This window comes from Micropterus salmoides, unplaced genomic scaffold (assembly GCF_014851395.1).
Source record: "Micropterus salmoides isolate LMB-PRFRI ecotype aquatic unplaced genomic scaffold, ASM1485139v1 Ms_hic_scaffold_12, whole genome shotgun sequence".
NCBI classification, from domain to species: Eukaryota; Metazoa; Chordata; class Actinopteri; order Centrarchiformes; family Centrarchidae; genus Micropterus; species Micropterus salmoides.
The window spans coordinates 9842295-9869873 of record NW_024040263.1 but is presented as its reverse complement, the minus strand read 5'-3'; the positions used below and the strand labels follow the sequence as shown (position 1 = coordinate 9869873).

The 27579-nt window shown below is 38.6% G+C and overlaps 2 protein-coding genes across 2 annotated transcripts in view; both read right to left on the bottom strand.

Moving 5' to 3' along the window:
* Positions 1 to 4311: 4311 nt before the first annotated feature.
* On the bottom strand, positions 4312 to 13147 carry LOC119898927 (polyunsaturated fatty acid lipoxygenase ALOX15B-like). The gene is made up of 15 exons (XM_038713262.1): positions 13034 to 13147; positions 12392 to 12551; positions 11856 to 12060; positions 11642 to 11723; positions 11308 to 11430; positions 11078 to 11181; positions 9102 to 9268; positions 8858 to 9001; positions 7841 to 8044; positions 7622 to 7708; positions 7367 to 7536; positions 5872 to 5993; positions 5627 to 5727; positions 5021 to 5191; positions 4312 to 4895 (listed from the first exon to the last, which is right to left on the bottom strand). The coding sequence occupies exons 2-15, from the start codon at positions 12542 to 12544 to the stop codon at positions 4716 to 4718; spliced, it is 2013 nt and encodes a 670-aa protein (XP_038569190.1). The 5' UTR covers positions 12545 to 12551; positions 13034 to 13147; the 3' UTR covers positions 4312 to 4715.
* Positions 13148 to 13386: 239 nt separating this feature from the next.
* Positions 13387 to 27579, bottom strand: part of tbck (TBC1 domain containing kinase) — a 45706-nt gene continuing 31513 nt past the window's right edge. Inside the window, exons 24-26 of the mRNA XM_038713261.1 lie at positions 23703 to 23866; positions 18962 to 19121; positions 13387 to 14016 (exon numbers count right to left, since the gene is read on the bottom strand). Coding sequence (XP_038569189.1) covers positions 13906 to 14016; positions 18962 to 19121; positions 23703 to 23866 — 435 coding nt within the window. The 3' untranslated portion in view covers positions 13387 to 13905. The remainder of the gene's footprint in view (positions 14017 to 18961; positions 19122 to 23702; positions 23867 to 27579) is intronic.

The window sequence follows — 27579 nt, the reverse complement described above, 5'->3', positions numbered from 1 at the left end:
TCATACAGCAGCCTAACGCCTATCCACGAGTAAAATCTATATATTAACATCAGATTTACAGGGAATATATTGAAGTAATAAGCTTGACACACTAGATGAATAAAACACACTCTTATTAAAATTTAACAAATTTAATAATCTCAAACACTGTGGGTTGTTCACCAGTGAGGAGCGGTGAAACAACAGCACGGCTCTCGATAAATAAAAAGTAAAAGTTAAGTTGTGTTCTCTGGTGGACCCGCATCAGCTGTTAGCTGTAAACAAACCACAGGGTTAACGCTAACGCTGCGATGTGGCTGTGTTTTAATGTTTTAATGAGCCGGTCCGTTTGTTTTGGAGAGGAGACGACCTCTGTGGTAATTCAGCTCCCGGTATAACTCTGTCAGGGCTCTGAAGTGGACCCAGAACAACTCTCATCAGCTGTTAGCTGTAAACACTAGCAGGACTAAAGTTACGGTGCGGCTGTGTTAAAACTATAACTTGGCACAACAAACTGCGCTGTAATAACGTTATGCTTTATTAAATGTCACAAAATTATCAAAATAGATATTAGATATATGTCAGTCCAGTGACTGCTACCTGACAACAGACTCTCATTCCCCGGTGCTGGCAGTAAGTCAGCCTGCTGAGTGAAGACAGACTCCGAGGAGGACCCATGTGAGCGGTGAACCACAGTTGAGAGTTGTGAACTAATCAATTCTGTGGCCTGTGCTGACGGAGACCAGGCAGCTGCTGTGTAGGGAGTGAACGTAAGAGTCCAAGACTATTCACGCATGCGTGAAAATGAACGCATTACTCACTGAGACAACCAGTTCCTCCTGAGTCACATACAAGATTAGGTCAAATGAACGAAACCTTTTGTTAACGACGCAACACTAATATTAATATATTATAGCTTCTGAATTTACACAGCCGTTTTTCCTTCAACTTCATACTAACAAAGTGGGGAGTCCTTACTAGGTTTCAGTGCTTACCTCCAAAAAGCTACATTGTTAGTTTCTCTAAATACAATCATTGTTTACATAATCTTAAGTTTCTCTCAACATAAGTCTTTGCCTTTTCTTTTACTATTTAACAGTGTTCTTATCAAATGAAATAGGCACTTCACTCCTGGTTTCAATAGTAAACAACCACAAGAATGACAATTACCAACAACCACTATTTTCTAAGCAGACATGTTTAACAAAAACATAATCAAAATAACATTTGTATTTCAAACAAATAGGAGACTTATTAGCAAATTTTAACAAAACTTTCTTCAACGCCATGCATCATGGGAATTTAGAGGGATGGATTTAGGCTGCTCTATATCACCCCTTCCCTCAGAATTCCCATGATGCGTGGCGGTGAAGAACGTTTTTTCAAATTTGATAATAAGTCTCCTATTTTTTTGGAACACAAAAGTTACCTTGTGATTTAAGTTTTGTTAAATGTGTCTGCTTTGAATATAGTGTTTTTTGTTGGTAACTGTCATTCTTGAGGTGGTTTACTATTGAAACCAGGAGTGAAGTGCCTGTTTCATTATGATAAAAATGGCTGCATTGACAGCAACCTCACTGTTAAGTGTCTTAAGTAGTAATTTCTTTGCTCCCCCAATTCTTCAACTTGCATTATTTATCTCTGTATGTATTGTGTACACTCATACTTTATATTTGCGTGCTCAGCTACTGTAACAAAAAAACCCTAAAGGACAGTTGAAAAGGCAAGTGTATTTCATCTTAAACATTACTTAAAAATGTTACTCAAAAACCTGTGTGAGCCAATAGTGTAGCGGTAAAGAGAAAGTCGTTAGAGTACTACTTCCTTATTAGCAAATTTTAACAACTTTCTTTCACAACCATGACGAACGAGGTGATATGGAGCAGCGTAAGTCCATCCCTCAGAATTCCCATGATGCATGGTGGTTTTGATGAACAAAATGTGGAGTCCTTTCTGACTTGCAGTGCTTACTTTTTTTTATTGTATGTTGCCAGTCTTGCTAAATGCAATCATTGTTTACATGAAATTAAGTCTTTCACAGCATAATTCTTTAGCTGTTTATTTTATTCTTCAACAGTGGTGTAGACATCACAGAAAATGTGTTAGTAAGCAAAACATGCCTTCTATTGGTGCTTAGGAGGCTTTTTTTTTTGTCAGAATAAGACACATGATTGACATATACTCACCTAAAGGATTATTAGGAACACCTGTTCAATTTCTCATTAATGCAATTATCTAATCAACCAATCACATGGCAGTTGCTTCAATGCATTTAGGGGTGTGGTCCTGGTCAAGACAATCTCCTGAACTCCAAACTGAATGTCAGAATGCGAAAGAAAGGTCATTTAAGCAATTTTGAGCGTGGTATGGTTGTTGGTGCCAGACGGGCCGGTCTGAGTATTTCACAATCTGCTCAGTTACTGGGATTTTCACACACAACCATTTCTAGGGTTTACAAAGAATGGTGTGAAAAGGGAAAAACATCCAGTCCTGTGGGCGAAAATGCCTTGTTGATGCTAGAGGTCACAGGAGAATGGGCCAACTGATTCAAGCTGATAGAAGAGCAACGTTGACTGAAATAACCACTCGTTACAACCGAGGTATGCAGCAAAGCATTTGTGAAGCCACAACACGCACAACCTTGAGGCGGATGGGCTACAACAGCAGAAGACCCCACCGGGTACCACTCATCTCCACTACAAATAGGAAAAAGAGGCTACAATTTGCAAGAGCTCACCAAAATTGGACAGTTGAAGACTGGAAAAATGTTGCCTGGTCTGATGAGTCTCGATTTCTGTTGAGACATTCAGATGGTAGAGTCAGAATTTGGCGTAAACAGAATGAGAACATGGATCCATCATGCCTTGTTACCACTGTGCAGGCTGGTGGTGGTGTAATGGTGTGGGGGATGTTTTCTTGGCACACTTTAGGCCCCTTAGTGCCAATTGGGCATCGTTTAAATGCCACGGCCTAACTGAGCATTGTTTCTGACCATGTCCATCCCTTTATGGCCACCATGTACCCATCCTCTGATGGCTACTTCCAGCAGGATAATGCACCATGTCACAAAGCTCGAATCATTTCAAACTGGTTTCTTGAACATGACAATGAGTTCACTGTACTAAAATGGCCCCCACAGTCACCAGATCTCAACCCAATAGAGCATCTTTGGGATGTGGTGGAACGGGAGCTTCGTGCCCTGGATGTGCATCCCACAAATCTCCATCAACTGCAAGATGCTATCCTATCAATATGGGCCAACATTTCTAAAGAATGCTTTCAGCACCTTGTTGAATCAATGCCACGTAGAATTAAGGCAGTTCTGAAGGCGAAAGGGGGTCAAACACAGTATTAGTATGGTGTTCCTAATAATCCTTTAGGTGAGTGTAGAAACTTGGAAGCCTTACCTCCACAGTGCATCAGAGTCATTTCGTCGATAGGACCTATATTTTAGTCTCTGGGGAGGTTTGTTTGAGGCAAAGATTTAGATAATTTCAGAGGGATATTCCTGTGTCTCTGTTGTAGAGCTGGTTAACTTGGTGACGTAAATTAGCTGTTTAAAGATCAAAGAACTGGGTCCTCTGTTCTGATTGGTGGACTGAAGTTAAGCTATTTTCTGAACACCTGTCTGTGTCCTCTTCACTGAACACATACCCACACACATTAATACACTGAGACACAGCACATACACACACACACACACACACACACACACACACACACACACACACACACACACACAGAGCCCTCAAAACATGGAGCTTTAAGCTTTACTGCATTGGAGAACACATGTATGCATAACTGTGCACACACACACACACACACACACACACACACACACACACACACACACACACACATTAAAGGAGACTTATTAGACTTCTTATATTTTCGGTCTTATGTATAATGTTTCAGGGTCAGATGTTCATGTTAAACATGGCCAAAGCTCTACTCTTGACTCTTAATGATGTCATACAGAGCTGGTTTTCCATATATGGTAATTTGCCTGCAGCCTCAATAACAACTGGCAACTCCTATGCTTAGTCTGTCTGTACTGCTGAGCGACATAATCATCCTGCTTCAGGATCTCGGTCAATCAGAACACAGTGGGATTTAGGGGGGCTTAAAGAGACAGGAGCATCTACATTAGCCTTCAACAGCCAGCATTCACACCGCAATTTCTCCAGAAATTGCACTGTCTAGTTACATATAGTTTTGTGATGAATGGACAAACTCATTGATTTATGGCACAATTTGCACAAGGCCCAAAAACTTGTTCGGCAATGTCGTCACCACCTATTGGTCAACTGGAATTGACTAATTGTAAAACACTTTAGTTTGTTTCAACAGCTTTATTAAAAGAACACAGAAAAGTGCAAATTGTCACATTTTCTTCATGCAAGATACATGTAAAAAGAGATGTGTTTATAAGAAGCTTCTCAATGATGCAGCTTTACATTTTGTATTTTAAATTTTGTATTTGTAATTTCTTTTGAGATGCCCCGAATATTCATTGACAGAATAAGAAGAACATTTGAGATTATAATTGAAAAGAGTATATTTTTACCAAAGTTAAATCAAGTAGGATGTATAAAAATCACAGATTAGCATACAATGGTCAAATGCCATAGTTTCTTGCAATATAGTATCATTTAAAAACAGAGCATGCAGATCCTCCCTTTTGCTCTTTTGTTAATATGAAACTGAACAGACGAGGAGGTCACACCTTCTGATCCTCAAATGGCCACACTATTTTCTACCACTGATGGATCCAGGTATGTGTACGGGACTTCCAGACTCTTGTTTCTGACTTTGATCACTACGCTTAACACTTCAAGCTCTCCTTGAAAATCCTTAATCAGGTTGCAGGGAATCGTCTCATTGAAATGGTCCTCTGAGTAGTGGCCAAGAGGGACCTGATGAGACATTTAAAAATGTTTAACAAAAATAAACTATTTGCAATAAAATTGTTTCAGTGACTCATAGATACTTGAACGGACATGTTATGCATGTCAATTTTTATGAAGTCTTTGGCACTTACAAAGTCAGAGGACTGCTTGCTGAGTAGCCACATGGTGGCCATTCCCTGAACTGTTGTGCCGACGTCAGGGAATGTCTGCAGCATCGTGGCCTCGCTTGTCGTCCCCTTTGTGGTTGGTGGAGGAAGTTGCAGAGAAATGGGAGTGTTGGGCATCCAGCCACCGTAGTCATACTACAATTGATGAATGACAGATGAGTTATTAATACCTTTTAAAACCACGCCATGTCAATCTGTTGGTCAGTTGTTCCACTGCTTTGGTCAACTCTAGGTTGTATTGACATGAAATTTGGATTGGAATAATGTGCTTCAGGGAATTTTGATAGGCATGTCTCGAACTTTCTGCTGGATTACATTAAAATTCATTCAGAAATGCATGTTTGCTTCAGGACAAACTGCAATAACTTTGGTGATTCCTTGACCTTCCATCTATGACCTATGTTTTTAGGTCAAAGCACCACTGTGCCAAAGTACAGTGAAATGTTGTTGTTTTTTTAACCAGAATTCCTCTATCTATCTCCAGTTTAGAAAACTGCAAAACCTCTTCAACCCATTCCACAAAAATAGCAACATTATAATTGAGCATCCTGGTAAAGTAAAAGAATTCACCTGTCCAGTATTGACCGCAGAGTGCTGTGCTGAGCCAGTGAAGATCACCATGGTGACAAACTTGACCAACTCTACCACGGTGGTAAATGTCTGTGGAATCCCTGAGAATTAGAGTGAATAAACTGCATTACTTAAAGACATCTAGACTTCTTAAAGTTTGACATATGTTTGCATTATGATAATAGAATGGTACATAAATTTGTACATTTATTTTGATGAAGATTGAGCTTTTCTTTAACGCTCACCTGTGGATGCTTGGGAAAGGAATCCATGTTCATAAATGTCCAGAATCCACTTCTGCAGTTCGGAGTCTTGCTGGACCTCAGCATCACTCTTGTAGTAGTAACTGAGCACTCCCTGCACAAACCTTTGAGAAATTGGGAAAAAATCTTTGAAACACTTTCCTAGTTGAATTACATTTTTACACACTGCAGCAGCAAGACAGTCCTTTTTAAGACTATTTAAAGGTCCTCTCTTTAGAATGATCAGTTCTGTTCTTTTTAAAACTTTGGTGCAATATATGACGTGGTAGATGATACATTTTAATGGGATTTTCTGAAGCATGCCTATTTGCTTTCTTGCAGTCAGATGAGAAGATCGACACAACTCTCATCTGTGCAATACGTATGAACAGATAATACATACAGATATTACATGGAGTTGCATGGTGCAACTATTTCCTGGTGAACAGTGGCCAGGCACAGTGACTTCCTGGAGTCTCATGGTTCCCTGGCAACCTTTAGTATAGAGTATAAAACCAAAATATATGGATATTCCATATTCTTTTGTTCCTTTACAATCCCCTCTGCCATAATCTCTAGATCCAATGAGCTGTCATTAGGGGACTCAAAACTTCCAGCAGTGCCTCTGCTGATAGTGACAGAAGGTTATGTCTCGTCCTACATCAGGACACCTTGTAGTGCATGATCACTTATTTAAACAGCTTTAACATGTCTTTTATGCCCAATATTGCCTGCCATTTGCTGTACAGTAATTTGGTTGATGAGTTGCTTGAGTTTTTAGCATACTGGCTAATGAAACCTCAGTCAACTGTAAATGATGTCAGAGCAGCTAGATGCTTCAGTCAGTACTGTAAAATCAAACCCTCACTCCACAGAAAATAATAGATTGGCTATCCATCATCATATTATCAATCTGAATTTCAGGCTTGGCTCTCATTGTGAAGTAGGATGGCCAGGTTGGCCAACATTTACCAGAGCATGGAGCTCAATCTGGAGATGAACTCAGTGTAATAAAATGTACTCTCTAAAAATTTGTATTCTCATACTGCTTCCCTGTGAGGATTGGTGCTCCCTGCTGGAGTAATCTCATTAACACAGATGTGCAGCATTTGTACTGACCAGCTGATCTTCCCTGTAATCTTTACCATCACTTCAGTTGAGGAAAGCATGTGATTCAGTTGTTTGCTTGGTTTCTAGCATAAAACTACACTAGTTATATTTAATGACTTCTTTCCCTGCAAGTGGAAATGGAAAGCAAATCCTGAACTGGATTCTCTGATGTCAGGCCTAACCCTCATCTTAGACACACACTGTGCAAAGCATGTTTATTTCACTTTAGTGTGCTTCATGGCCTCTAAATGTCTTCTAACTAAGCCCAACACAGTGTAAGCCTTCATATTGTGCAGCATGGCTACTTCACGTCACTAAAACATCTACGATTTTGCACCAATATAAATACTATAAAAATTATAAACATAATGCAAACTGGATGATATACCTGTGGATGATATCCCAAAGCTTGAGTCCATCATCCCTGTAGTAGAAGTTGGGCACAGCCTCCAGCCCACGCTCAGCAATGTCGTCTGGTATACAGAGGGAGCTGTAGGTCACTGAGGACAGTGATCTCTTCAGGATTGTGATCATACCCTCTCCACCAGAAGCTGCAAACTGGGGAACAGTCAAATATGTAAGGATTATATTAAGAGAAAAAAACATAGATTAGGTAATAGTCTACAGAGTGTGTTGGTTTTACTTGAGTAAAAACTCCAGTCTTTGATATTAGAAGAAGTCGAGCCAAGTGGTTGATCTGCAGAGTGTAGCGAGTGTGAGGTATGAGGAGCTGAAGGAAAGAGAGAACTATGTTAGTAACATTAAAACTTGTTAAGTCAGAAATCTAGATGCTTTTATACCATTTTGCAGTTTGATATACTTGCTTTGTAAACTTTGGAAGATACAAAAATCCGCAAGTTACCTTGTACAGTGGATGCACCATGGGCACGTTCCGCAGCAGTGACACGGCAAAAACTTCAGCCAGCAGATGAGTGCGCAGCAGGTGAACGTTGAGTTGATGCTCACTGAAATCTGCACTTCTCACAAAAATCTTGGCCATCAACCAGTCGTACTCAGAATCAGTAGGAAAAAAGATGGGATTGTCCACTGCTGGAGTCTGCTTCAGCTGCAGGAGAACAAAGGGGGATGTGGTTCATTCAATCCATTCCATTACTAGTCTTACTTGGTCAATAATGTTAAAGAACTTTCTGTAATTGTTGTATGTTTGCCTATTTACTGCAGGTTTGTTCTGCTTTGCTTGATACTCTGTTGAGCCCTTAAAGGGAAACTGCTATTTTTATTCCCTTCTACGAGGAGGTCAGAGCAGAGCATCAACTTCAGAACAGCAGCCGTAGTTTACTCAGTTTTACCTACATCATTATTTTCGTGTCTAAAATCACATCTTTGACAGAGGGAAGGAGAGAGGCGGCTGGAAATTGCAGTGAAAACACTTTGCGTCTTTTCTGATTCATAGTCTTCATATATTTTCCATCTATTACTTTTATTTTACTAATATTTCTGTCTACTCTGTACATATGAAATCTACAGTATTGTACAGTATGTCTGTCTGTCCTGGCAAATCAAGGGCCTAAGGATAGTGGGTGTCTTGTAAATCCCTTTTCGGCAAATTCCGGATTTTGGCCTTTATAAATAAAATTTATTTGACATTCGTCGCCTGCCATAAAACTTGGATATTGATAAGGGAAGATTTTTTTTCAGGCTCAAGCATAAATAAATAAATAGCCTTTTCTGCTGAAGCAGGAAAAAATTAATTGCCTTTCCATCTGGATAGTAGCCATAGTAACTACTACTGCTACTTGCTAGGAACCCTGTGTCTTGCTTAAAGAAAACTTTCAGGTGAAAGCTACATCTGATGCCGCCTTAATCAATACTCTAACTTACAGCTTTACTATCAGCTATCTTTGAGTTCTAATCTTACCTGAATAGCAATGGGCATCAGCTTATCATCAGGTGTCTTGTGGAAAAGCACGAGTGGAGCCATCAAGTACTGCTTCTTCCCATTGATGGTGTTTGCTGTCACCCCATCCAAACGCTTGAAGTCACACAGGAATATGTTGCCTTTCTGTTTAGAATTTTATTAGTGATGAGAAATGATTAAACTCAAATGCAAACAGGTAAGTGCAACATGCAATACCAAGATGAATCAAGGTCAAGACAATCACCTTCATTTCATCTGCCAAGTTACACTGACTACGGAGGAAGACCATTTTATCAGTGACAGGAAAGTTACTGGGCAGAGTTGCACAACGTCGGATCAGCAGGGGGTTGGTACCATTTAGGAACTGGTAGCCAAAAAAATCATCGTCCTTCCAGTGTTCCTGGACATAGTCTGGGAAAAGAACAGAGTTGAACTTCATTGACTTTAAAACTTTGGGCTAGAAATCTTGCTCTACCACACTGGTAGAGCAAGGTTGTTATAAATTCAGTTACATGTCGGAGTGTAAATTATACAGTCCCCTCCAAAAGTATTGGAACGTTAAGGCAAATTCCTTTGTTTTTGTTGTTCACTGAAGACATTTGGGTTTAAGATCAAAAGAAGAGTATGAGACAAGCGTTTAGAATTTCAGCTCTCATTTCCTGGTATTCACATCTAGATGTGTTAAACAACTCAGGACATACCACCCTTTGTTTGAACCCACCCATTTTTCAAGTGAGCAAAACTATTGGAACACGTGACTGACAGATGTTTCTTGTTGCCCAGGTGTTGCCTTTTAGGTTGATTGTCCAAACATTAAATAGCTCTGCATGACTAGTCTAAGTTTTCATCCTTGGTTCAAACCTATAAAGACGGCATTTCCTATTAAAGAGGATGAACCAACATGAAGACCAGAGAGCTGTATGGGAGAAAAGCAAGCCATTGTCAAGCTGAGAAAAGAAGGAAAATCGATCAGAGCCATTGGACAAACATTGGGCATAGCAAGCACAACAATTTGGAGTGTCCCAAAAAAGAAAGAAACTACTGGTGTACTGAGCAACAGACGTCGAACAGGTCGGCCAAGGAAAACAACAGTAGTTGATGACAGAAATATCATGAGAGCTGTGAAGAAAATCAGTAAGTGACATCACCAACGACCTCCACAGTGCAGGGGTGAAGGTATCACAATCCACTGTTGGAAGAAGACTCAGAGAGCAGAAACATAGAGGCCACACCACAAGATGCAAACCACTCATCAGCAGGAAGAATCGGAAGGCCAGATTAAAATTTACAAAGAAGTACAGAGATGAGCCGCAAAAGTTCTGCAACACAATCTTATGGACTGATGAGACCAAGATTAATCTCTAGCAAAGTGATGGAAAGGCCAAAGTGTGGAGAAAGAAAGAAACTACTTATGATCCGAAGCATGGTGGAGGTAATGTCATTGCTTGGGCGTGCATGGCTGCTTCTGGAACAGGCTCATTAATATTTATTGATGATGTAACTGATGATGGTAGCAGCAGAATGAATTCAGAAGTATACAGAAACATTTTGTCTGCCAATTTACGGAGAAATGCATTGAAACTAATCAGGAGGAAGTTTATCATGCAGCAGGACAATGACCCAAAGCACACTGCCAACAAAACAAAGGACTACATCAGGGGTCGATGGGTCGCAGGCTTGAGGTGGTTATTGCAAGCAAGGGTTATGCCACCAAATATTATTTACTTTAAGATTATTTGTTCCTTTACTTTTGCTCACCTAAGAATGCTGTGGTCTAATACAAACAGTGATATGTCCTGAGTTGTTTAACACATCTAGATGTGAATACCAGGAAATAAAAGCTGAAATTCTGAACTTTTGTCTCATACTCAAAAGTTTTCACTGAACAACAAAATCAAAGGAATTTGCCTTACCGTTTTTGGAGGGGACTGGATGCAATTAAATATAATAACTAGTTTTCTCATGAGCAAAGCCTAAATTTAAAAAACGTCTTAATTTTGTAATATATACACATTTCGTTCTTTCACATTTTCTTTCCGTTTAATGAGCCAAGTAAAGAAGTCAATAGATTACTGAGTATTCAGTAAAATTGACTATCTGATAAATTACATTTTTAGAGTATAATGAGATACTGATAAAATCTGAATTACCACAGTTGAATGTAGACTAATATGCATACATTATCAAGTATTCCATTAAACTACCATGATAGTACAGAACCTGATATGTCAGTCTGTTTGAAGCAGAACACCCGACGTAAATCTTCAAGATTAGTCCAGTTCTTCTTCGAATTAGCCAGTCCCTTCAGTTGCAGCTCAGTCAGCCTAGAAAATAAAAACATATAGTAACATTATCGTTATCCCTTTAATAGTTTTGGTATTAAATAGGTATGTAGGCAGGTACACAGTTACATAAATAGACAAATATCTGACAGAATTTGAGAACTTCACCCTGTGGATGCGGTGTAGAGAAACTCTGTAGTCTTGGTGAAGGAGAAGCGGACCTCACAGGGCAGAGAAAGAGGGTTTTCTGCCTTTATGCAGTGAGGTATTCCCTCTACATAAACATCCCAGCTAGGAAAAACAGGAAAGAGCAGAGTGGTAATTATGCAAGCATAATATACATGCCAATATTCAATATTGCAACATATGTTATTACCCTGGCAGCTGTAACAATCATGTTATATGGTGGTTGATTTATCATTATATATCATGAATATATTCAACCAAACATGGAAGAGGTTTGGATGCTGGTAGTTCCCGTCTATAAGCTCTGAACTCTTACCGATAGTCGTGCTCTCGCTGCTTCAGCTCCTGCTGCCGACTGTACCTGCCAAGATGATGGTTGTCTACAAAGACTGTCAGAGCTTAAAGAAAAAACCACATTAAGGTTTGAAATCGTTGAATTATACAGTATGTGGGAATGATTACTCATAAAACTCCTTATAATCTAGCTTTCAGAAGATGTCTTTCTTTTGTCTTCTGTGGTCAGCACAAACCTGTTCCCTCTCTGAAGCGGTGCACCTCTCCGTCAGTGATCCAGCGGTAGATGGGAAAGTTGTAGGTGAATCCCTCAGGAGATTTCACTACCACTTTGGTAGAGAACCAGGAGTCTTCAGGGAACAATGGGAGAGGCTGTTTGTCTAGTTCAATCAGAACCAGCTGTCCAATGGAGAGCGGGCAGGACACAGTAAAACTAGACACCTGGGGTGATGAGAGAAATTATTTGAAAACATTTATACAAGAAGAGAAAGTGTGTTTAGTAATTACAAACTGAGCTGTAGCATCCCAATAATTAGCATCCAATTACTTAATGTAACAGAATAAAACTTTGCATAAAATACCAAATTTATTAAGCTGATTATGGGGATTTTTTCTTCTTATATAGGTCACCTTTGTAGCCGTAGAGGTTACAGAGCAGCACATATCCTGTTGCTGGGAGGGTTTAGATCAGCTTCTCTAAATTGGTATTTAATAATCTCATAAAGGCAAAGTTGAGGAAGTGTCTTATACACTAAAACAGAGAAGGACTTACTGTTCCCATTATGAAGGATGCAGCCCCTTTGATGCTCTTGAGCCACTTGCGTTCACTCTCCCCATCTGTGCCCACCAGCTTAATGAAGATATTGTTAAAAGTGGTGGCACCAACGAGATTGCCAGTGGATACGGTCACTTCATATTTCACCATTTTCACTCTGGAAAGCAAAAGTGGGGAGAGAATAACAACAATTCTCAGCACTGATTGGGTTAACTGTGAGTTAACTGTTAAAAAACCCCAATTAAATATAATGATACATATATAATAATCAATTTGTCTTTTCTCACTTATCTATAATGGATGGAAGCCTATAGGGGACAATATTAAACAGATCATGTAGACTTGAAAATGAAAATGTAATTCCACCACAGAATTATGAATTTCCCCATATGTGTATCTTATATGAGTTATTTGAAAAAAACTTTCACATATGCTTGAAATGCAAAAAAAATGCATTTTGAATTTTCATTTCCACTTTACGCAAATAACATGGAGGAATGTATGGAGGAAGGTATGATGCTATTGTGGAATTATATCTAATTTTCATGTTTACATTATTATTGCAATATAGTCCTCTATAGGATTTCGTAAGTACAGAACAGTCATTGCTATTTAATAATTTCATAAAGCAACTCTCACCTTCAAAGTTCCTTAGATGAACTTCTCTTTTGATAAAAGTAATGAAGAGTCGTTTCTCTTTTTATACATACAGTTTTGTGGGAGTGTTCAGTCAGCAGCAGCTCTGGTGTTTGAATGTGTGAACAATTACTGCACTTGCAAAACCACGGGAAGATATTGCAAAAAAGGATTTGTTAATGCTTGTTGTGGTGGCAGCCAAACTGACGGTGAGTCAGTTAGTTCTTATTAAATGCTAAAACAACATTCACCTACACAGTTTAGTAACATAATAATGAATAATTTCTACAAGTTGGGAAATGCATACAGTAGAACATACAGTACATTACAGACAAATGAGTTACATGTAAACAAGGTAAATGCAAATACTAGTTTTGTTTTTTATTGTTTCATACACAATCATAAACTCAGTAGCCACCTTATTAGATGCACCTGTACAATCTACCGCAATTACAACAGCTCTGACATAAATTCTATCTTTGCAAAGCCAATGAGTTCCCTGGATCAACTGGCTCCGAACAGTCAGGCTGACATACATCAAGATATTTATGTTGGTCACAGACAGCTCAATGTATCAGTGCAAAGCTACTACAACACATAGCAGTTTGCCCCCCTGCCCCCCAAAATTATTTATTCAATCATTCTTTTTTTTGAGACTGAAAATAAAAATTTTTCCCTGTAAGTATATTTAGAATTATTATTATTATGAAATCAAACTGGGTTAATAAGGAGATTATTTCTTTGCAGTTTTCATTTTGCACCACAGTTTTATTATTTTATGTTTAAAAAGTCTAAATACAATAATGACATTGTTTTTTTCCAATATACAGTCTTTCCTCTCATCCCTTTTTTTAAAGCAAAGCTGAGGTATGTTGTCAGATTTGAGGGGAGGGGACAGTCAGGAGTCCAGTGGGCTTCAGCTTGTTGATCCCTCCATCCAGGATACAAACTCGTGGGAAATTTACCTTGACCAGATGTGCTGCAAACTGGGAATAAATGAAACAAAGAGATAAGCAGTTATTTTACCTCCCTCCGGGAACTGCAAGTACTCATCACCTTATGTGAATCTAACATTGTTATGTGGCTTCCTTGAGTTAAAACAGAACTTGTGCAATTGCTGCATGAGAAATAACTTTACACAACAGCCTTCAACATTTATGAAACAACTTGACGCAATATATGCAAGTCATTGCATGATGCATTACGTGTGTCAGTGTAAAAGTAGATACAAGCCAAATACTGAGTGTGACTTTGAGGAAGTAAAGTGAAAATTAAATTAAAAATGTGACTTAACTAAACTGTAATCCAGTTAATTCAGAGATAGTGTTAGTGCTACTGCATATGTTGTGCATGTGGTATACCTAATATTTTGTCTCAATAACACCACTAACTACAGACTCAAAGGTTACCATGAAATTAATTCAACACCTCTCTCACACAACCTGAACAAAAATCTAATATCAGACTGAAACATAATACTGTAAGCTAAAAAGTAAAACAGATGTTACTTTTCTTGTGGCCTCTCATTGACTTGTACTGTGTAATGTGTGCCCTTGAGTGTTCATAGATGGTGACAATGAGTACTAAAAATTCATATGTTAGGAAATCTGATAATGCGACGTACGTATCTGACTGTCAGACGTCATACACACAAGAGCTTTTACGAAAAAAACAAAAACTGACAGATGAATGAACTTCACATACATTTTATGAACAAGAGTTGGGGTTTAATCTGTTAATTAACAGAACATGTTAGCATGTTCCAGAGATTTCTGTAAGTCTTCAGCTGACACTCTAGGATTCTTCTTAACCTCATCGAGCATTCTGCACTGTGCTCGTGCAGTCATCTTTGCAGGACAGCCACTCCTAGGGAGAATAGAAACAGGGCTTCTCCATATATAGATAATTTATCTTACCATGTACTAATGAACATCAATGCTTTTAGAGAGTCTTTCTTTTAACCCTTTACAGCTTCATGCAAGTCAACAATTCTTAATCTTAGGTCTTCTGAGAGCTCTTTTGTTCGAGGCATGGTTCACATCAGGCAATGCTTCATAAGAATAGCGGAGTTAAAATTGGTGTGTTTTTATAGGGCAGGGCAGCTCTAACAAACACCTCCAATCTTGTCTCATTAATTGGACTCCAGGTTGGCTGACTCCTGACTACAATTAGCTTTTGGAGAAGTCATTAGCCTAGGGGTTCACATACTTTTTCCACCCTGCACTGTGAATGTTTATACAGTGTGTTTAATAACAAACATAAAAATATATAATTGTTTTTATGGTATTAGTTTAAGCAGATTGTGTTTGTCTATTGCTGCCTTAGAGATATTCAGAGTACCTATTCTTCAATGGTATACCACCTTTCAAAATAATTTTAATTAAAAGTTCACCAGAAAAATAATAAGAATAATGAATACTGCTGGTATTTTTTAAAGAGGTGGTATTATGCTCATTTTCAGGTTCAAAATCTTATTTAGGGGTTGTACCAGAACAGGTTTACATGGTTTAATTTTCAAAAAACACCATATTATTGTCAAACTGCACATTGCTGCAGCTCCTCTTTTCACCCTGTGTGTTGAACACTTCATTTTAGCTATGGCGTGATATATCTTGCCTCTACATGGGAGTTGCACATGCGCAGATCCTAGTTAAGGACTACTAGCCAATCAGAAGCAGAGAAGGGGCGGGTCAGTGAGAAGCCGGTAAACACAGCTTTGGTTCAGCCGTATATGTTCCCCTTACCAGCTTAGCAACATAAACTTGAGCAAGAGTTTCAGAGTGGTGAGTTATTAATCTGTAACAAATGCATCTTTCATCCATAAAGTTTAAACTGAGCTCTGTCTCTACATCACAGTAACAACTTTCTGTCCAACAACCGCCTGGAGGGTAGCTAGTGTTTGGAAGGGAGAGGAGAGGTGTGTGCTGCAGCTCAGTGTTTTTCCACCGGTGTTTTTGAGGGCGTGTTGGACTAGCTGCTTGGCGAGCATTATATGACACGCATTTTGCAAAAGGGCTACAAAAGAGCTGTTTTCAGGCAGTTCAGAGCAGTGTTTCCTGTGGGAAATGGGAACTCCCTTGGGTTGGACTTTTGCAAACCTATTACATGCACAAAAAAACATATATAACTCAAAGTCGAGGGAAAAAGCCAAAAAGCATAATATCACCTCTTTAAACAAAATAAATAAATCAAGCCTTACTTAATACCTCTGTGTAAAACTGTAAAACCCTTAATGTTAAGACAAATAAAACATCTTATTTTGTCTGCTTGAGTTGTTGGCTGGTCTCACACACACACACACACACACACATACACACACACACACACACACACACACACACACACACACACACACACACACACACACACACACACACACACACACACAGCTAGTTTGGAGTACAGTTTAAACATTTCAAATTCAATCAGACTTCAGTTCAATCAACTTAAATGTCGACATAAAAACTGAGCAGGAAGAATCAGGCTTCCTTGTGAATGCCAATGGGGTTTAAATGTTAAAGGTTTACAGTGATGTGGGGGTGAGTGGACTCATTGCTTTGCCCCAAAGTAATGATAATTCCACTTGTATGGTGCACAGAGATGTGAATGGCATTTAAGCACAATTGGGTCCTTTTATCGAACTTTAATTTCGTGACCTGCTCGACTGAAAGGTCTGGTGAATTACTGAGGTTTATCATAAAAATGGAGAATTTCGAGTGTGGGCTCTTTTACCTTGAATAAACCAAAACACAATATCTTAAAACTTCAAAATAATGAAATGGAATTCATCCAGTCATAAGTATGATCAGTAGTCATACTTGCCTGTGTAATGTGATGATGATTATTCATCCCTAATACCTATGATGTAGAAAAATCATCCAACTAATGCCTGTGTAACAAACCTAATTTTGTACTTATGCTTCAGCTATTACCACGTGCTGATAACGTGAGCCACAAACGGTTCACAAACAGCGCTATTTACACTACAGTCCCTCTGCAGATGAATTCATCAATTACTTTGTAACGGTTGTTGCAACCAGGTTAGAAACAGATCTTGCTGCTGCATCCTAAACAATGTAGGACTGTCTGTTAAATTAAGCAGAACTACTTACTTTCCTCATTTACTTTCCAACACATGGAATGAGTACTTCTTTTCAAAATTGAGATTTTGCCTGAAGCAATGTGCTGAATTTTACTAAGTTAGGTTAATTTATTCTAAAGAGAGTACAAAATAAGAATTTATAATGATCAATATATAGTTCACTGTTCTGATATGCTGAAGTGAGCAAAGTTATTTTTGTGCACTGAAATCTAAAATTCAGCCTCAGCTAATGTCCTAATGTCTTTTAGAAAAGAGGCAAAGACACAGTAGGCTTTATTTACACTGTACATCACTCATTAACACTACTGAGAAGTTAGAAGAGTATCTGATTAAAAAATATGTCTTCTCAGACCCACATCTATTTCTGGCGTACACTCTGCTCCCATTTTGGTGATTTTGTCAACAACAACAAAATAAAACTTTAATAATAATTTACAAAAGTTTTCATGAATTGGAGAAAACTAATATTTGGAGCAAATGCACAGAAATAACGCAATAATGCTTAAAATGTAAATGAACTATTTTAATTACACACTCTCTTAACTGTTAAAAGATATATGGTGCTGTGTGTTCACACTGTGCTGCTCTTCAACATCCAGACAAAAATAATTTCCTCCATCATGGCACTGCTGTTTTAGAGCAATGAGACCAGTGATGTTACTGGCTGAGAGCATTGTTATTAGTTACTACCCCCATAAATCTATATTTTTATTTAAACTATTGCACTTGCTGCTAAACCAAAATAGTATAATTATTTGCATTTGTCATTTCACTTGCACAATTTAAATAGGGCCCTAAGTGTTTCCTCTTATGCTTAGCATTTTAATTTAGTGTGCCAGCATACTAACATTTGCTAATAAGCACTGAACACAAAGTACAGCTGATGTGGCATGCAAGTCATTTGTCCAAAACCAAAGAAAGTTTGACCAAATCATGGTGGTAGATGTGAATTTAGAAGATAATGTCTAAACAGAATTACGGGGCAATCCAGCCAATACTGGTCAAGACATTTCTTAGTGCTCATGGTAGCGTTGGTGGAATAGTAAGTACAATGTGTAATTTGCAACCCAACTGCCAATTTTGGTGAGTTTTTGCCGAAAGAAAGAAAGAAAGAAGTGTGATAACTGTGTCAGTGAGTCATTTCACATGAAAATGTCTTTATTATGGTGGGGATCAGGATAATTCCAAACAATCACTGCTTCAGAAACACCTGCTCTTGTGCAGTTAGTTACAGCAGATCATCAGAGGGGTTTTTAAATCAGAAATTATGACCCTGAGGTCTGCTTTCACTGCCCTGACATGACCCCATCCAGGATATGAAAGGATGTCACATTCCTGTCTTAATCTTTTTGTTGATTTTACCAGATCACTAAAAAACATCTCTTAAATAAAGCTAAGAGCGCTTTGGGCTAAATAGTAACATTTAGTATGCTAACATGCTCATAATAACAATGCTGATGTTCAGTAGGTGTAATGTTTAAAATGTTCACCTCTTACTTTAGTTAGTTAATGCTGAAATTTGCGTTTAGTGCTAATTAAACTCAAATTACAGCTGAGGCTGATGGGGATGTTTTGCAGGCATTTGGTCATAAACCAAATAATGGGACAAACTCAGTTGCTGACCTGATGATGATGTTAGATGAAAAGGAGAGAAATTTAATTTTGAGGTTGACATGAATGTGTGAACCAAATTCCTTGGCAATCCATCCAAAAGTTGTTGATATTTCAGTTCTGTGTGTGTGTGTGTGTGTGTGTGTGTGTGTGTGTGTGTGTGTGTGTGTGTGTGTGTGTGTGTGAGTAAGAGACAGAGAGAGAGATTGCTTTCTCACTATAGCAGCACTCTTCATGGCGTGGCTAATGATCACAATCACACGTCCTCTGTAGTTCTGTAGGACTCCTGTTGCAGGACACTGCACCAGCTCACCGTCAGGGCTGAATGCTGTGCTGAAGGGAATGTTGATGCTGCCAGATATATGGCCTCTGCTGAAGCTGGAGGCAGTGCGGTTAAGGAGTACAGCTTTGAACAAGTATGGCACCTCCTTGGAACAAGGGCAAGGAATGAAGTGAACCCTGTTTTTTTATTTCATACAGTTACACACTGAATTTCATGGGAACCATAATATCATTGGAAGACATGGATACAGTATGAAATAATATCAAGTCAGTTCAGTGATACCCTAATTAAAGTGCTTATTGTACTGCTTATCAGACTGACTTCGAATACAAAAAATATGTAAGACAAGCTTCAAGATAGCAGCGTGGGACAAATTAGCTCTCTTAACTGAAGGGAGGGAAGGCAAAGGAAGAATAAAACATATACAGTAGGAGATATAATAAGGAGTCAGCAGGAGAAAAGAAAAAAAGGACTATGTCTTAGTTAGAGGTTTGCTGTAAAAGGACTATGTTAGGTTTGCTTGAAAAACAGAGGGAGTATCAGTACAGGGGCAGTGAACAACCCCAGATTGCTATATAAATGAATAAAAACTATTGAGAAAAGGAGATATTACAAGGTAAAGGAGGGTAAAGGAGGTAAAAGGAGTCTTATTTCTAGTCATAGTGCAGCTATTGACATTATTGCTACATATTCTATCACAAGTGGTGCTAAACTCTCTCAAATTATGTTCACTAAATCATATCAGCTGCCACAATAACATACTGCCGGTATGTTACATAACATAGTGTATAATCCAGTAGCTGGCAAATCCTGTTGTTATTTAGCTGTGGAATTTCAAGCAGTACATGCCAGTTGTTTTACATCAGAGAATACCCACCAGGTACATCGACAGATAAATCTAGATTGTCCTGATTTACCCCGCAGAGGTCTTAATTTAATCCACTTTTAGTGACCTGAGACACCCACAACACATCTTTGCCTAAGATCACAGTAAAGGTGAACAAGGGTTGCCAAATCCTGTGAAAGTGGTCAAATTCCATTTGTTTATGTGAGTTAGCCTGAGGAGCCTCTGTCTATCAGGAGGCTCCAGTGTAGGAATTTGACTAGAGGAACTGCCATTTTAAAATCCTTGCTCTATTTACTAATCCTTATTGATTAATGGCTCTTTCACCCCTTTAGACAATTACCATTCCACTGACGATGTGAAGGATCGTCTGCATTTCTTACTGGCAGGGTTTTCTGGGCTACTCCTGGTTATAAATAAAAACTACTTATCTGCAAAAGCTAAATTGATTTCTTTATGCAATATTGTAATTTTGTGCAGAGATACAAAAAAGATGGATAAAGAGGCTATTGAATGTGGCAAGCAGTGAAAATTTTCAATTTTAATCTAAGGGACTTACAAGAATGGTTTTTAAATGTGAAACTTATATTGCTTTGTGTGTATGCATATCAACCCATGCATATTGTAGCTGTCCTTTGAAAACCATTTTTTAACAATTTCAGCTTACCCAGTGGGTTTTCTTTTGGATATCAAACACGCACATATACCACACATGAGTACACCCACGTAGTCAGTTGTTGCAAAGAACTTCTTCACTTAATACACTCAGGTACAGTTTCGTATATTTTAGCTTTACAAAAAAGCATTAAAAATTCTTAGTCATGATTATCAGCTGACTGTTGCAACAATAACCAGAACTAGATTGTGCAATTTCTGGAGAAATTGCGGTGTGAATGCTGGCTGTTGGAGGCTAGCCTCTCCTCCGCTCTGGTCAAGAAATGTTGAGGAGAATTTACTATTGAAGCCTATGGAGGATTTTCTGTCACTCTTGTCCTTTGGCAGCACACAAAGACAAATCTATAAGTCCGAGGGATTTACTAAACACGTGAGGAACCACAACAAAAATACCTACATTTCTAGTATAATTTCATGCCTGAAGAGTTAAAATTGTGGTCAGGCCAGCGATTTAAAAATTATTTTTTATGAGTTCTCCAGCTGGCTGCCCTCAAGGATGACATCACATGCTCTAGCTCTGAACATTCCGTCTCATCCGCTTCCATTATAAACTCAGAAAAAGCCTGAATTCTTTACCAGACTAAAATCCCAATTGTGGAAAAAGTATAAAAGATATGAAAAAGTTGAATACAACCTTAATAGCTTAAAGATTTCTGAACATTTTAAAGTTGAAATGAGAGAAATAGCTGAAAGTATGCAGAAGTAGTAGGCTTTGAAAGCTGAAGCAGCTGAAACACGATTCTCCATTGACTTACATTGTATTAAAAATGTAAATGTAAATGTAAAAAATTGCTTAAAAAGCTTAATAGCTTAAAGTATAAAAGCTACAAAAATAGTTGAATATTTCCCATAATGTCCTTAAAGAGCTGAACATTATGATAGTTGAATGGTTTTTGTAGCACAAAGTATGCTGAAGTTATCGAAGCCAAAAAACGTACGGAAGAATAATAATAAAGGTTAGCAACAACATAGGATGCGAATGCATGCAGCATTGACACCCAATAATAATAAAGATTTGGATAACAATAGAGTGATTGCCTCCAGCAATAATAAAGGTTAGCAACAACATAGGATGCGAATGCATGCAGCATTGACACCCAATAATAAAGGTGAATGGCTCCAGCAATAATAAAGGTTAGCAACAACATAGGATGCGAATGCTTGCAGCATTCACACTCAGTTATCTCATGAAAGAGGAAACTATGGTATAGCCAAAAGGCCAGAAGAATGCATTTTGCACAGGATCACAGGCTAATCTCCACTGCTTTACGTTCCAGTTTCTCAGACTGCAGGATATGATGGGGTAGCCTGGGTGGATAAGAAGGGCCTAAATGACTGGCACTGAACTGGCAGAACATAACTTAAGTATAACACCCACCCTAAATCTGCCCCTATTTTCCTTGTATGGGAACCAGGCAGTTTAACCCTCCGTGCCTGTGGTTCCTTTTTTAAAACTCTGCAAAGCACTGGCACCAGGTCAAGAGGTAATCAAGAGATTAGATACACTGTGGGATAAAGAGAAAGACTTCTTGCAGAAACATGTGTAACTGTGTAAGCATTTTGTTCCTGTGTGTGTCAGGACCCTTTAACCTTGTGTAAACATTTCATGAGTGAATGAAAACATTTGTCTTTATGTGCAATTAAAAGAGAACACAGAATCACATATAAAACCGGCATTGATATGGCACAGGCATGACATATTTGTGCCAAACAGGTGCAGACATCATATAAAAACCACCTGCATAAATTCAGGGATGCATAAATCACAGCTTTTACAGAGACCTGGCATACACTTAAGGACTTGGACTCTGACCTTACAGGAACCAGGTTGGTTCACCTGTGAGACTGAACAGAGACATGCTCATCAGAGAGAAATCTCAAAGCAGAGGGATCTGTCTGTATTTCAGCCAGTTGCAGGGTAGAACATCACTGTCAAAGTGGTTGTGTGCACACTGAGTTGTAGTCAGTGTCTGTGTACCTGGATATGTGCGCAAGCACAACAAAATTGCAATTTGATTAACCTCAAATTGTGCATTTGTGTTTTTAAACCAAACAAAATCTAAAGGTGCCGGTATACTTCTTCAGAGGTGCTTGTGGTCAATAGCTTGGGAAACCCCCTCCCCCGACATCCAACATCGGAATTCAGGGGACTGTGTCCGACAATTTCTGTTTCGTTCCAAGGCCAACAATTTGACATTCACACCCACTTCACGCTGTGATAGGTCAGCTTTGCGAAAGTGAGAAAGGAACCTTCACTAGTTCTCTTTATTCATTCCTTACACAACTATTTCTGTCATTTTTTGTGTGTACCAATATCCCCAAATGTAAATCATATTGCGTCCATATGACAGCCAGCTTTTCCGTAGGCTTTTCTGTGTGGCCGTTATGAACAATTATAAAATATAAAATGTTGTTTGTGTGCGTCAGGATCCTTTAACCTTATGCAAGCATGAGTGACCACCAACTAAAGAGAACAATGTTTCACACATCAGACCGGCATAGATATGGCAAAGCCATGACATATTTGTGCCAAACAGGTGCAGACATCATATAAAAACAACCTGCACAAATTCAGGGATGCATAAATCACAGCTATTGCTGAGTTTCCCTACCAGTCAGTCAGAACTGAAGAAGTCTCTTGAATGAGGGATGAAAGTATCTTCAGCCAAATCCAGTTGCTATTGATTTTAACCTTCCTTGGATAACTATATCTGGATCAATGAGAACCTTCACAGACGTAATTCTCCTTTCATGGGAAACAATTCAAAAAGTTAATTTCTTTCACATATCCACTACCTGTTTGATTGAAGCATAAAATGTAAGATTTATAAAGCTTAAGGAAACAGAAAGCTTCGAGCTGGAGTAGGTTTGCTGATGTTAATTCTACTGGAAATAACCTCATCTGTAACTGACAATACTGCATATCTCAGTTTTGTGAACACAAATGTTAGCAGAAAGTTTGATGCTTTGTTGGACACAGTCCAAGATTGTGCAAACAAGCTCCCATCTGTGTGCACCATTTCCGGATGTGCCTCAGCAGAGAAAAAAGTAGAAATATATGTATATATCAAAAATGCCAGCATTACAGAAATAACTGCTGAGACAGGTGAGCAATTGACATGTACATTTCATAGCAACACAGAAATGGTAAGGATACTCCTCTACGGTGCGGATGTCAACAGCGATGATTTTGGGCTTGCCAGCTTTGGTTCTTTTGGTGGGCCCGGCCAATGACAGCTCACAAAGGTCGATTAAGTCCTCGGCTGAGATCCTAGGGGATACTTCTGCTTTCAGGTCACACAGCGCCAGAGGCTCCCGAGACTACAAGAAAGGAAGTCACTGGATATCAGATGAAGAGGGAGAAAATTGTAGCGCAGCCATTCAGAGAGTTTCTTAATTTAAATAATGGAATTTGGACAAGTAGTCATTGTAAGATGACACAAGAGAGACAGAAAGAACAGTGTCGGGTTGGATATTACTGTTTCATTAAAACCAGGAAAACAGCGATTAGCCTGAATGCCTTCTTTGTTAACTAAATCTCCTCTGTATTAATGAAATATCTTTCGCTGTCCTTTTAAACAGCTACCTCAAGAATAGAATTACACTCTGTATTACCATAAAAACAGTATTACAGCTCAGAGAGCACCAGAGAAGACCAGCAGCAGTGACCAGAACATGGTCCTTTGCCAGTTTCCGCCTGCGCTGCCAAATGGGTTCATTACAGCAGCGAGCTGGAGGCATGGCTGCAGGGGAGTGAACCCTGGTCTCTATAATGGTGAAAGTGTGTGGCAATTCTATGATTCCCAGATGCCCTGAAACCATTTTTAAGCATAACAAGTGAAAAGAACAGAGGATGCTGACATTTTTTCCCCCAAGTGCCTTAAACAACTAACAAACAAATGTACTGTGATAATGAGTGCTCATTAAGCAGTTTGGTACTGCTACAGTATTCATTAATATGCAAATTAATAGGGGAGAAATACTAACAGCATAATCTATAAATTTCAGCACACTGTGTGAAGCCATTTAAAGGGCAGAGAAGGGCCAAGTGAGCGTCGAGTAGGTTAAGTGCCAAAACTCTGCCATCCATGAAATAAAATGTTTGACAGCAGCTAACTCCATTGGCTAGCTGAGCAATCATCCACCCACCCAACAGTGAAGAAGTCAGTGTCATCTGTGAGACCTGAAACAATGTTACAATTCTGTCCACTGTCCACCTGAACTACAAGTGTTTCTTTTAATCAGCCTTAAGTGCAGAGTCGACATACTGAATATTTGGCTCTCCAAATAAAATTCTAAAGAAGTCAGAATTTACAATATTACTATATTATACACAGTGGTAAAAGGTAAATTTTCTCAATTACTGTACATTTTTAAGTAACATATATAGATACTTGTATTTTACTTGAACATTTCCATTCTATGATACTTTATACTTCTACACTACTCCACTACCTTTTAGTCAAAATGTTGTACTATACTACATTTATCTGACATCTATAGTTACTGGTTACTTTGCAGAATTGGATGCACTGCAGTAGATTAAACTACTTAACAGTGTGGAATGCACTTTATACACTGTTAATGAATCAATAATAATGATCCAATAGTACATAACACTGACAGAGGCCATGCTACATAATGAGTACTTCAATACACTTTGTTGCTTGTGTACTTTTACTTACATCAAATTAATTAATTGTAGGACTTTATTTATAATGGAGTAGAGCTGACCCCCAATAGTCGAAGATTCGATGCTTCGATGGGCGGAGCCGGATTCAACTGTCAATCTCATAGTCAAAGCTTTGCAGCGAAACAAGGATCATGCCATTTTGGCGATATGGGGGTGCTGAACATCTGATTTTACATAGAACTACCAGTTTTCTCCGAATAAGTTAATATACAGCCTCTTGCAATATACATTTCAACATTTAATGCTGTAAATAAACATGTAAAAGGAATAAAATTCCAATCAATGTTTTTAAAGTGCGTGAATAAATCCAAAATTGTACCCTCTGTGCGCATTTCTGCAGGCTGAGGAAATTGCCCACAGTTCATAGCGGTATGAAGTGAAGCCCGGAAGCGAGACAAATATCACGGCAAATCCGCATTATCAGAAAAGAAGAAAAATGATAAACAACCAACGCAGATGTTAAAATTGTTGAAATTTTTCTTAATTTAAGATGCTGTATAGAACACATGAAGTCAAAGGAATGCAATCACCTTATTACACACATAGTTTATTCAACTAGGGTTTATTTTAGTTTTTGCTTAATGATGCTATTTGACCAACACAGTGTATTGATTAATTACAAATATATATTGACATTTAGGCTACCTCTCCTCCACTCTGTAGGGCAAGAGCCTGCAGGACTTAAAAATAAGGTAAAAACATCAAATAAAAAGTGTGCAACGTGTTTCAGCGTCGTCAAGGTAACGTGATAAAGTGGCAAAGTGCTGTCCCGTTCCCGTTTACAGCATTTTGAGCCCTCTTAAACTCAATCACTTTCCAAGTGACATCAGTAAAGTCTGTGAGGGTTCAGGGCTTAGGGCTTAGAGGGGACATTGGGATTGGGCCCAAGCCCCAGCTTCACGGTGTTGTGCCGAGTCGTCCGCACCTGGCGGGACTTTTGGATAATTTATCACCATAAATGAACCAAACAAAGAATATTTCATCGTTTTTAAATAGCCTACATAGGCTACTTGAAATAGACCCGCGAGAAACCGCGACATGCATGTAGTGTGTAGAGAGAGAGAGAGAGAGAGAGAGAGAGAGAGAGAGAGAGAGAGAGAGAGAGAGAGAGAGATCTTCAAAAAGCCTCAGTTTAGCAGGAAATTTACAGTGTAAGTTGAATGAATAAAGACTGCAGCTCTGCAGGTTCTCAAGATTAAAGCAGAGCTACTGTGTGTAACCCCCCCCCCCCCGCGCTCGCAATCGCCATCGCCTATAATGGAATATTGTTTTTATAGTATGGTATTGCTTTTACTATTATCTGAATACTTCGTCCACCACTGACTCTATGCATATTTCAGGAATACATCTAACAAACTAATTTGTTTGTAGTTTGTACAACTAGTTTGTTTGTTTGTACTCCTTCTTGAGCAAAACACTGACCCAAAGAGACTATAAGGTAACTTAATATTATCATATCAACCTAAATATTATAACATATTTGCAACAATCCCATAAAATAAAATGTAACCAGCGTTTTTGTCGCTATATAGCCAAAAATCATACACTCTATGGTACTTTAAGCCTACTTGCAAAGCCTGATTGCAGGGTTCTACTAAGGCCTGAGTATGTCTGAAACCCTTGTTTCCTTGTAAAGCTGGACTGCAGGTTGTAACAAGAGACATGTTACATTTCCTCTTTCAAATTTTCAATAATAAGGTTTTTGTTTTTGCTTCTAATAAATATTCATTGCCTGTCTCCATTCTCTATAGTAATAATTTGTATGGATTTGTCTAAAGGGTGCAGTTTCACTGTCCTGCATCGTCACAGTCAGAATGGGAAAAGGGAAGAGATTTGAGTGGTGCATTATTTTCAACAAACAACTTTATCCTGCTCCCTTGAATTATCAGCAGAGAGAGATTGACAATAGCTCTTCTGGGCAATATGAGACAGCACGATCAGAGCTAGGATCTACATATTCATTATGTCTTACTGCCACGACCAACGGTTTTGTTTGTTGCAAAGAAAAAGTCACTCACCTCTTCTTTTTCAACTTTCAGTCTGTTCTGTCAAACAATAATTGACCATAGTAAATGTAAATGTGAAAAGAAAAATATAAACACCTGTACCAATTTGATGTAATACAACACAACAGCCCTTCGATGTTTGTTTTTTGTTGATCCTAGTCAGAAGTATAGTACGTTTTGTTTCCACCAGGAAACTGTTTAGCAGTGGTGATAAGCCACCCAGATCCTGATGCATCTTGATGAGGGCCAAAACATCAGCCACACTATATGTGGCAGTTATTGTTGGCAAGCGTTTCTCTCTTTCCCTGAAAACTGATATTTTATGTCATTAATGT